The 11691-nt window shown below is 48.6% G+C and overlaps 1 protein-coding gene across 7 annotated transcripts; it reads right to left on the minus strand.

Moving 5' to 3' along the window:
* Positions 1-80: 80 nt before the first annotated feature.
* Positions 81-10045, minus strand: LOC147253986 (von Willebrand factor A domain-containing protein 5A-like). Of its 7 annotated transcripts, none has more exons than XM_086215360.1 (20): positions 10028-10045; positions 9126-9207; positions 8761-8963; positions 8465-8687; positions 7888-8054; positions 7695-7809; positions 7424-7599; positions 7244-7332; positions 6991-7135; positions 6767-6846; positions 6552-6666; positions 5807-5965; positions 3997-4100; positions 3562-3782; positions 3110-3157; positions 2961-3011; positions 2288-2353; positions 1942-2090; positions 1461-1584; positions 81-1107 (listed from the first exon to the last, which is right to left on the minus strand). In XM_086215360.1, the coding sequence occupies exons 1-20, from the start codon at positions 10028-10030 to the stop codon at positions 1028-1030; spliced, it is 2400 nt and encodes a 799-aa protein (XP_086071486.1). In that variant the 5' UTR covers positions 10031-10045; the 3' UTR covers positions 81-1027. The 7 variants fall into 7 exon arrangements, 5 of the variants coding, with proteins under 5 accessions (XP_086071486.1, XP_086071485.1, XP_086071487.1 ...); XM_086215359.1 differs by having other exon boundaries at positions 82-1107; positions 2961-3014; XM_086215361.1 differs by lacking the exon at positions 10028-10045 and adding an exon at positions 9496-9576 and having other exon boundaries at positions 82-1107; positions 2961-3014; positions 9126-9377.
* Between the last annotated feature and the right edge of the window lie 1646 nt (positions 10046-11691).

The raw sequence follows: 11691 nt of genomic DNA on the forward strand, positions 1-11691 counted from the left end.
ATCACACCACTTTCACTTCTGATATTTCACTGAAATATTTGTGGTTTTATTTCTTTTTAAGTATTTCTATCTCTTTTTATGCCACACACACACACACACACATACACACACACACACACACACACACACACACTTAATAACTGTTGCATGGTCAATTGAAAAATTGCACCAAAGGGAGTTGTACTCCAGTTTTCTTGCTTCAGTGTTCCAGTGGTCGAAGCTGAGGGGAGTTCCTGGCACGTCACCGACTTCCACGGAGGATGAAGCATGAAAGGAAACTCGAAGAGGTCAAAAGTTAATCCAACTACCTTGTTGGTCTGAAAGGCGTCGGACCAACAAAGTGGTTGCTGGAGCTTTGTGACATCTTCAAGTGTTATGATTGTCCCGTCCTGTTCTCCAGATGATACCCAGCTGACATCGTTCTCTAACCAGAGAACCCTTTCATGTAACATGAGAATGAAGCTTTGGGATGTTAAATCAATGTCCATCGACGTTTCCTGTGAGACAACTTGTTGTTTTAACATTCTGAGCGTGTTCAGGAAGATGCTTCAGTGTAGCTCTCAAATTTAAAATGAAATAATCAGAACACTGCAGAAATCAACGTCCAGCTGGAGAGGCTTGTTGAGACGTTCACATGACATCCTCCTGAACAGGGTTAGCATGCTGCACCGCTAGGAGTCGACTCGCCGCACTCTGGAAGATTGTGTGTGAATGTGAGAACTGATCCTGGGGATGAACACATTCAGCCAATAACTCTGAATTTAGGATCCGTCTCCACACAGATCCAGCGGACTCAGAGAGGATTGGACTGAATTGCTGTCAACATCAACACTCTGGGTGCGTTTAGACGTAGAACACAATTTACTTCTAGTAACTGAATCACACCTGAGTGGAAAGCAGCAGATACAGGAGGAGGATTGAATGATTCCAGGGTTTATTACACAGAATAGCGCAATGAAGCAAACTTCGTAGGAGGGATGAATCCGCCCTGAACCGTCTGGAGAGGGAGGTCACGTCCTGGGAAACCTCAGAGACCCACAGCTTCCCTCTGCACGTTGCAGCCCAACAGCGTATTTGCAGCTGCAACACAGTCTGGAGCAAGAGGAGCTTTAGAAAACACACACAGAACAGGACGTCACCAGGCAGAACGTAGGACAGAAAGATTCAAAAGAAATAACGACATTTCAAAAAACCAAATCTAAAGGAAGCCATGTAGAGATGGTGAAATAGGAGCCATGTGGACTGGATTAACCTTTGGAGCCGGTTGGAGAAAGAAACTGATCTGGTAACAGTAGCTAACTGGTGAAATGAAAGCTGGGACACAAATTCCACAGCAGTCTTGAATAAAAAGATCCAATTGTCAAGATTTCAAGGAGCAGCACGGACTGAGGGACTGCCTGTATCATCAGCAGCACCACTGGCTAGAAACAACAGATCAGCACCAGTTTGGGGACTCTTACTGTTCTGCGCACGAATCCATGACACAGCCTTCATAGCCAGAAGCCCCCACTCGTCCCGAGTGTCCGACTTGAACCCGTGAAGCCAGACCAGCGCCAGGACGGTGGCCCACACCTCCTTTTCCACCTGGTTCACAGAGTAAAAGATCATCCTCCCGACACCATAATGACGTGCAAATAAAACCCAGATATTTTCACATCTTTGATCCATTGAAGGCATTTTGGAGCCAACTTGTTGCTGTCATGTGGCGCCATGTGAGTAGCGCCAGTGTTTCTGCTGCTCCTCACTCCCTCATTTATCCTGATCACGTGGAGCTTTTATCCTATTTATCTAATTCTGCCTCTTATGAATCCACATACTGCATACATGTGAATAATTACAATATATTATTGATTTCCTTTTGTCCTGGAATTCCTTATGTCATAGAAACCACGTGATGAGGTGTCCCATGAATGACTGGTCTTATTCCTGACAATGTCCCACCTCAGGAGGCTTCAGCTTCTGCACCTCCTGGCTGGCCTTGCCCAGCGCGGCAGCCAGAGCCGCATCCAGCTCCCAGCAGCCAGACACCTTCTGCAGGGAGACCAGCTGCATCAGGGGGTCTGTGGGCGTCTGAACCGGCAGGCTGCATTCTTCCATTGGTCAGAGAAAAACCCAGTTAAAATAATTCTTGTTGATTATCATGCTGGTTTCTACCTTGAGCTTCATTAACTCTAATTTTGACACTGATGATGCAGCTGAGATCGACTGGGTTAATCACATTGTTCTCGACACAAGATTCAATACTGACATCGTTGCTCCCTACAAAAACAAGAACAGACAGGGTTACCTGAGAAGGATGAAGAAGACACTGCGCCGTGCACATTACTGCTCTTCTGACGTCTGCCCTTGAAACCTGGGAACAGGAAGGCACCTTCTGAAGGAGTCACATGATATAACCAACTGAGACGCCAAAACACCACCAACAGTGACAGAATTTGTGTTTAAAACTACAGGTTCAATTCAAGAGTGCCAGTTCAGTCCTGCATAAACACATTCTAGTGTTTCTGTGCAAACAAAGAACTACATGACATCATCAGCCAGGGTTCTGACAGGAGTTTAGAAGAGAGAACACATCTCTCCACTTTAGCTTCTCTCCTTCCTGTAGGATCTAGAATCCACTTCAAAATCCTTCTGCTGACTCATCAGGCTCTCAATGATGAAGCTCCATCCTCTCTGAAAGAACTCATTAGTCCCTCCTGTCCCACCAGAGCACTCCGCTCCCAGAATGCAGGTCTGTTAGTGACTCCCAGTATCTCTAAACCAGACTGGGAGGTAGAGCCTTCAGGTACCGGTTCCTCTACTGTGGAACCAGCATCTCTCCATGGGTCAGAGAGGCAGACACTTTAACTACGTTTAAGTCCAGGCTTAATATAGTTCAATTAATATAAGCTTAGACTGCTGGGGTCTCTGTGTTTCCACAGAGTTGGTGAAAACAGGCTCTACAAATAAAACTGCCTTACCTTGCATTGCCTTCATCAACCTGGTTTTATCATGGGGGGGCTGTCGAGGAGCTGCTGGAGGACAAACAACTCATTAGAACATGTTTGTTCAGAGTTTCTGTTGCAAAGATTCATACAAATGTTGACGTGTTCACATGCTTTTGACTCACCCATCGCGACAGCTCGAAACCCTGGCATCGAGCAGGGACTGCAGCATACTTTGAGGTTATAGAACAGAATATCGCACATGAATGAGGGGTCACAAATATCAAGTAGTGGTTTCCAACCGTGAAGGAACGGCCAGCTCTTTGGGAAATGTGAATATTTGAATTCCCTTGGGCAAGACAAGAGAAAAGATCTGAGACACTGGCTGGCTACTAGTTAGCTTAGCACAACAATGGTAGTGTAAGGGATGAGTTAGCATGTATCAGTCCAATGTAACCAAAAGCACTTGAGGAGGAGTAGGATAAGTGTATATCCCAAGAAGTGGGTGTGTTCCTTCAACAAAATGATGCACCGGCGGTTGCTAACATCATCCCAGAAGTGCATTTAAATCTGAACATGAGCGACGTGCGTGTGCCGCAGGAGGAGCTCTGAATCTGGACAGGTCTGAAGCACTCACCGGGCAGAGGCACTTTTCTGCGCAACAGAGGTCCTTGAATCGGCTCGCTGTTGCTTTTGTTGACAGCAACGAAGGCAGTGAAGGAACTGCTCACTCCTGATTGGACGCTGAGCTCCACCACCTTTGCCTTCACTCCGCCGTCTTGCTCTTGTCCGCGCTCGCTCCCCTCCGTCTCCAGTGAGCGAATCAGAGTCCGAGTCCCCAACCTGTGGACTGTTAATCTGCAGGCAAGAGGGAGGTGAAGCTCCATATCCATGAGTGAAACAAGGACTTGTGTTATGGGTCTGCAATCATCTGGCCATTTAACTCGACATATGTGTGCGAAACTGTAGTTTTTTCCTCTGCTGGCCTTCACCTTGATACTTCCACATACTAGTACTGTGTTCTTGTACTGTTTACAGTGGTACCCAATGAAAGCGTCAACAGTTGGGTTACCCTGTATCCTCTGCAGGCTGCAGACCGAAGCGGAGCTGATTCTGGGACGGGTGACCTGCCAGGATGTATTTTATGGTCACATGACCTTCTGCTGCCTCTGAGCTCTGAGAAGACATTTATTGTAGTTTTTTCATACCTGATGAATAAGGACATTAATGTTTTGAGTGTAGACACGGAAAAGTTGTCCAAACTCACACGACCAGTCAGTCGTTTGGCCACAACTTCTCATTTCAAGGTTCCTCTTTACTTTCATGAGTGTTTACATTGTCGGTTCCCCCTGAAGGCATCCAAACGATGAATGAACACATCTGCAATTCTGTAGTCATCAAATCATGAAAGAACTCCAACAGGTTCTACGTTCTAGGTTCTTCTAAACAGCCTCCCTCTGACTCCTGCTCTGCTCACTCTTGGCGTTCTCTCCTTGAGCTTCATGAGGTCATCACCTGAAACGGTTCTCCAACAGTCTTGAAGGAGTTCCAGAGGTGCTGAGCACTTGTTGGCCCTTTGGCCTTCACTCTGCGCTCCATCTCATCCCAAACATCTGGACTGGGTTCAGGTCAGGTGACTGGAGGCCAGGTCACCTGGGCCGCCCTCCATCACTCTCCTTCTTGGTCAAACAGCCCTCACACAGCCTGGAGGTGTGTTTGGGTCGTCGTCCTGCTGAAACATCATGACGGTCCAACTAAACGCAGACGGGGTGGGATGGCGTGTTGCTGCAGGACGCTGTGGCAGCCATGTTGGTTCAGTAAAGCCCCCCCACCATCACACCTCCTCCATGCTTCACACTGGGAACCATGCATGTAGAGACGTCCCGCCACCTTTTCTGTGTCCCACAAAGACACGGCGGTGGAACCAAAGATCTCAAATGTGGACTCATCAGACCAAAGCCCAGATGTCCTCTGGTCTCATGTCCACTCCTTGTGGTTCAGGTCCAAACAAACCTCCTCTGCTGGTTGCTTCTCCTGGGTGGTGGTTTCCTAGCAGCTGCTGGACCATCAAGGCCTGATTGGCGCCGTCTCCTCTGAACCGTTGGTGCGGAGACGTGTCTGCTAACAGAACATTCATCTGGGCTCCAGTCTGAGGAGCTGTTAACTGGTGGTTCCTGAGGCTGGGGACTGGGATGAAGTCCTCCTCAGCAGCAGAGGAGACTCTTGGTCTTCCTCTCCTGGGCCGTGCTCATGTGAGCCGGTTTCATCATGGCGCTTGATGGGTGCACTCAGAGACGCATTCAAAGTTTTTCCAGTTTCCTGGACTGAGTGACCTTCAGGTCTTAGAGCACTGATGGACGTGGCTCCTCTCTACTGAGCTGATGGTTCCTGCCATGACATGAATTCTAGCAGTGGTCAAACAGAGCTGTCAGCTGGGGAGCAGCCTGACTTCTGCTCAGCTCAACTGATGCTCCCAACCAGGAAGAAGGCAGGAAACTCCACCACTGAACCCTGACAAGGTGAACCTGAGAGGGGGAACCATTTCAGGTGATGACATCATGAAGCTCCCTGAGAGAAGGACGAGGGTTTGCAGCGCTGCAGCGAAGCAGAGGGAGGCGACTTTGAGGAGCTAGAATATAAAACAGGTTTACAGTTCTGAACAATTCTGTCTTTGCTCCATGATTCCATTGATCTGCTTCAGAGATTTGATGTCTTCAGGATGAAACTACAATGTAGCAAGTAGCAGAAACAAAGAGGAAACATTGAATGAGAAGGCGTGTCCACACTTCTGACTGGCAGAGTCCATTTCACACCACAGTTGTATTTAGGGAACTCAGCGCTGCCAGGTGGAACGTAGATTAGTCGTTGAAAACAGGTCCTACCTCTCCGGTGAGCTGGGCGTATATCAGCGACCTGTGACCCTGGAAAATGGCTGTGATAGGAGGAGACAAAACAGTGGCAGACACCCCCTTTGGTAAGTCCCATGTGATGGAGATGTCCACCACAGCTGGCTGAAGGGCGAATCGCAGCGACTGCATGGCCTGATGGGTAAACGTCGTTTTTTTCCTTGCTGGAATCCTGAATTTTTTTTTTTTAAAGGACCAGTGTGTAGGATCAGGTTGGCGGTGCGACCCCTCACCCTGCTGCTCTTAACAAAACGCGTGATACACAAGTCCTCAAATTTGGGTTCTCAAGCTTCTCTCAATCAGCAACCACTCACTCAGAAACAGAAACTGCTGTCAGGAACTCGCTCAGGGGAAACGCCGGTCCGCTGGAGCCGCAGAGAGGATCACGCCATTCGTGGTTTGGCACTCGACCTTGACTCATCTACCACGACTGAAATGACCAAAGTGCCGCCTAAACAACACCAGCGAAGATACGAATTCAAATAAATAAGTTAAGTTTGAGTTTGAGCTTCGACGAGGAGGAGCAAACCCAAATGTACAGGTGACCTGCGGCGTCCGTGGATGTACACGCGTCACTCAAGCTCTCGTCTAAACACTGATGAGGACAAAGTTGCACCTGTCACATTTCTGCCTCCAAATCCTACGCATTGGGCCTTTAAAATGCAAATGCAGATCTTCTTCGACATTTTTTACTTTGGCAAATTAATTTCCTTTCATGTACTTTTAGCTGCATCCGCTCGTCTCCTCTGATGAACTGGGCGTGGCCTCCTCCTTCCTTTGCTATTCCATTGATTAGAGCAGAGCTGGCTCCCTCCCCGATCCCGAAAGAGAAGCACCTGCAACACAGCAGCTTGGTTCTACACACACACACACACACACACACACACCTCTGGGACATATTCATGAAAGAGTGTGTGTGTGTTCATGAGGCTGTACCTGTGGGAGCCAGAATGCGTCTTCACCAGATTGATAACTTGTCTGGTGTTCCCCACCTCGCCATCAGTAAACACAAAGAGCTGGGAGGAGAGATGACACAGCGTGGCTGTCACCACGCTTAGCTTGGAACAACAAGAGTGCATTGATGACTTCTTGTGCAGCCTGTTCTGCAGGTTCTAAAGTGTGTGTGTGTGTGTGTGTGTGTGTGTGTGTGTGTGTGTTACTTGTCTTGATTGACTGGGAATGCAGGTCTGGCTGTAGATGTGTTTGAGGGGTTGGAGAATCGCTGTTCCTCCCAGATTGGCTTGCATATTCTTGACCTTGTCCAGAGCTTCCCCCATGGTCTCCTCGGTGTACTCCATGCTCTTCCTGCCACCAGAAAAAACATGCATGAAAACACATACACGTGTGTACAAGTAGTGTCATCTAAAACAGGAACACATCAGTTTGCCCAGCTCTTAAAGGGACATCGCTAACGGGAAGACGTGTTCGTATGTGGAGCCGAAACTGTAGATGTTGAAGTAGCAGCCCATGGGTAAGCTCTTCAGCAGCAGCAGCAGAGTGTCCTGGGGAGGACGAGGGGACAAATGAGGAGGTCCAGTGGGTGAGAGCGACACCGTGCGTGACTAAATGACACAACTCAAACCAGCTGAATACCCGGGCGCTGTCAATGCGAGTCTGTCTTCCTTTATTCTGATTGATGGGACAATCCATACTTCCAGATCGATCCATTAGGAACACAAACTCTCCACAGGAGGCAGCTGATGACATCACAGCCTGGGGAAACTCTGGGTAGAGACTCAGCATCACAGCTGGATCTCCCATCAGAGTGCCTGAAACACAGAAGGGACAGAAAGATCCCTTCATCATCGACCGGCGAGTCTAAGCAGCCTCCAGCTGACAGCTGGGTGAGGATGAGCAGTCTCACCAGGCCTGGCGGAGGCCTGTCCCGCCTCCACCACAGCAGTGGGCTGGTGGGCGCCTTTGTAATAAATCAGCAGTTCAACATCCCTGTCAAACTTGTGTCCATCAGCCAGCTGGACCTGCGGGTCAGGAAGACAATGTCATGTCTGGTTCTCATGTCCGGTCACACACAGGACAGACACTTGACGCCTGCGTACCGTAGCCTTGCTTTGCTCTGAGTTCAGGTACTGCAGAGGGTCCAGAGAACAGTTGGACTCTACTTTAGAGACCGGACGGGGAGAGGACACCCGGGCACAGAAGGACAGACTGTAGGGCACCAGAGAGGCGGCAACAGAGGTCATCTGAACGCTGCCGCCCTCACTGCCTGGGAACGTGACAGGGCAGAGACACCAGCACAGTGCCAAATAAGAGACTATGTGGTCTGTGTATACACATGTTAATATATATGTTTATACATATACGTATATAAACTGAAAAAAGGTTGCTGTGGATTCGGGACCTTTTCCCAGGCCCCGCCTCCATCGTCTGAGCTCTAACGCGGCTCCATGAAACCTGCAACTGTGTAGACGGCTGCAGGACGACGCACATGAAGGTCTCGTCTCTTTCGGCTCCGTGTGAGAGCCTACGTTGGCGTGGAGGTGTGGCCACCTACACTGCCCCCTAATGGACAGGTGAGGTGCATTTGCAGGCTTTCACAACAAACTGAAAACCAGCCACCACGTTTGAGCAGGATGTGATGAAAGCTGTGACGGTGCTTCTGGCAGGAGCCTCTACCTGGAGGTTGGTAGCGAGGGTTGAGCACAGCAGGCAGGGTGAACATCAGGCCGGCATCCGCCTGCACAGCCAGCTCAGTGACATACTCCAGCCTGATGGAGGCGCTCTCCCCTGGAGGCAGGCTGCCCACACTCAGAGAGAAGATGTCTGGGCTCTGCTGGCTCTCCTCCAGCAGGAAGGCCTGCCGGCCGGAGCTCAGGGCGTCATCGTACTCCTCTCGAGCCTGCAGCACACGAGCACAAATCTGAAGCGTCCCACTGCATTTGGCAGCTCCGTCGTCTGTCTGTCCCGCTCACCTGCTGCTTGTCCTTCAGCTCAGCTACAATCTGAGTCGCTCCAATGGTGCCGCTGAAATGACACACAGCAGCATCAGCAGGCAGAGGGAAGACGAAGAGGGCCTCTATGGGTTTGTCCTCCTTGTTTTGGTAGTGCAGCGTGGAGACAACCGTCCCCACATGGTCCCTCACGTCCAGCTGCACCTCGATGCTCCTCAGAGGAACTGAGCACAAGGACACAAGCAACCACAGAGCTCATGAGGGATTTTCAGAAAACAATGAGAAACGATATCAAAGTTTTCTGGTTTCCAAGGTTTTCCCATGACTGGTGTGAAGAACCTGGCAGCTCTGACGCGTTTGTGCTTTTCTCGGGTGTGGTCGCCTACCTGGATCTTTACTGGCAGTGATCAGGCCGCAACAGGTCACCATGGTGGTGGATCCGAGAGGTGACGTCACAACAATCTGCTGCTAGAACGAAAGTGATGAGAAAGTAACTGCCGAGCCGGTACGTCTGGTACTTGAGACTTTTATCTTCATCCACACTGAACTTCCTGGCTGCTTCACGGTACAACAGTTGTTGACGAAGCCGCACAGCTCTACACGCTCGTCAGGAATATTGTAGGAAAATAACCTGCGAACTACAACTCCCGTCAGTTGATCCAGTATAATCACACCAATTGACCTGAACATCTCAGTAATTCTGTCGGCTGGGTTGGTTTTTTTTCTCGTCAAGTGAGTGAAACTTGGCAAACGTACCTGATCGAGGGAGGCTCCGAGGTGTGACTGTGGTTGACAGTGACACGGAACGCAGGAGGGACGCCACACGCCTGCAAGTACGGCGTCCCGCAGCGGCCAATCACAGCAACCAGATGCCGTCAGACTGTTAGATTGTGAGCGTGAACTTCCGACTAATTGTTTAATTTGCGGACTCAAATTTTAACTGGACAACATTTTGTTGAAAAAAGCAACAGCAAACTTCAACAAAACCCACAAATGTTTCTTTGCCAAGTTGGGAACTTTTTATTGCGTCGTATAATTTTTTTTTTCTTGTATTAAATTAAAATGTTCAATAAAAGTCGATTACATTTGTTGATGTAAAGGTGGTTTCAGAATCGTGTAACTGCTGGAGGTTTTCTGGTAAATGTTAATGGTGTCTAGATTAAATGGCGGCACGCGCCTGGCGCCAGCAGGACAGATGTGGGAACAGGAGCTTGACGTTGGAACGATTCTGTTTTCACAAAACCAAAACCAATGAATTTTTTACAAGCTCTCTTCTGTTGATATTTACCATTTTGATGTTGTTGCTTTCGTTGAATTCTAGTCTCACATGCGTTTCTTCATAATGTGGCATTGTTCTCTGTACCTGGAGGCTCAGCACCTGACAGGTGAAGCTCCCTTGTGGCTGCACTCTAACCTGGGCTTGTAGGTTAAAGAGAGAACAAAGTCCTGGTGCTCACTGGGGACTGGAAGTCACTGAATCGAAGAACATGTTTATCTAGAGAACAATAGCAGCGTTTCTGTTGCGTAACCTGCTCATTGGCTCACTGATCCCTACAGAACAGGAACGTTGGCGCTCGTAATCCCATTTCAGTGCAGGTACTTCCAGGTGACCTTGTGTGTTACTTAGCTTCTTGTTAGCTGTTACTTAGCTTCTTGTTAGCTGTTACTTAGCTTCTTGTTAGCTGTTACTTAACTTCTTGTTAGCTGTTACTTAACTTCTGGTTAGCTGTTACTTAGCTTCTTGTTAGCTGTTACTTAGCTTCTTGTTAGCTGTTACTTAGCTTCTTGCTAGCTGTTACTTAGCTTCTTGCTAGCTGTTACTTAGCTTCTTGTTAGCTGTTACTTAGCTTCTTGTTAGCTGTTACTTAGCTTCTTGTTAGCTGTTACTTAGCTTCTTGTTAGCTGTTACTTAACTTCTTGTTAGCTGTTACTTAGCTTCTTGTTAGCTGTTACTTAGCTTCTTGTTAGCTGTTACTTAGCTTCTTGTTAGCTGTTACTTAGCTTCTTGTTAGCTGTTACTTAGCTTCTTGTTAGCTGTTACTTAGCTTCTTGTTAGCTGTTTCTTAGCTTCTTGTTAGCTGTTACTTAGCTTCTTGTTAGCTGTTACTTAGCTTCTTGTTAGCTGTTACTTAGCTTCTTGCTAGCTGTTACTTAGCTTCTTGCTAGCTGTTACTTAGCTTCTTCTGGTCCAGGACAGCGCCGTGTGGCTGCAGGTTTTCATTCCAACCCAGCAAAAGCAACACCTGATCCAGAAGTAGAATCGGGTGTTGCTTTTGCTGGGTTGGAATGAAAACCTGCAGCCACACGGCGCTGTCCTGGACCAGTTTGACACCCCTGCACTAAGCCGTTGGCGGTCAAAACGCTGGTGTCCCAACTTTTCCTCACATTATCATATTTTCAGAGTTGAAGAACAGGAAGCAACCACGGTAAAGAAGTATCAGATAAAAAAAGGAAAACTGTCTTATTGGAGATAACAAACATCATCCATGTCCTCTTGTCATGTGGATGCGGTTGAATGTCTGTGTGTGGTTGACGTGACAGAGTTCTGACGGTCTGAAAACCGGGTCATGGGGGTCTGCTGGCTGCAGCAAAGCAATCAGCATCAGAGAGGAAGTGATTTGCTTCGCCGCAGGTTCAACAGGAAGCACCCACCACTTCCACCTGCAGCAGGTTCCTGAGAGCGAGGTTCTTCTGGAGAGCAGCTCTCAGTTTTCCAGTCCTTCCCTGGTTCTAGCGGTGCAGGCAGGAGTCCCATGGACCCATCTCAGATCTGCATGCTGTGGATTACTCAGCAACACCAAGCTTTTCTTGCCCCTTTGGGTCTCTCACCTCTTCACTCGAAGCTGGCGAAACATTTCAGTCTGCACAGCTGCAGCTGATCTCTTCAGAACCACCCTTCTTTACATTGACACCGCCGATGGCGGTAACCAGGGAGAGGAGAAGCACTTGTTG

The sequence above is a fragment of the Aulostomus chinensis genome, chromosome 10, assembly GCF_037954235.1.
Source record: "Aulostomus chinensis isolate RoL2024-O1b breed Wild chromosome 10, RoL_Achi_v1.0, whole genome shotgun sequence".
Classification (NCBI taxonomy): domain Eukaryota; kingdom Metazoa; phylum Chordata; class Actinopteri; order Syngnathiformes; family Aulostomidae; genus Aulostomus; species Aulostomus chinensis.

Excerpts from the sequence above, each read along its gene's own strand:
- LOC147253986 (XM_086215359.1), bottom strand. Across the intron at positions 8,964-9,125 it reads CACTGCCAGTAAAGATCCAG|TTCCTCTGAGGAGCATCGAG; the intron begins GTAGGCGACCAC and ends CCTTGTGCTCAG. Across the intron at positions 7,600-7,694 it reads ACAGGCCTCCGCCAGGCCTG|GCACTCTGATGGGAGATCCA; the intron begins GTGAGACTGCTC and ends TCTGTGTTTCAG.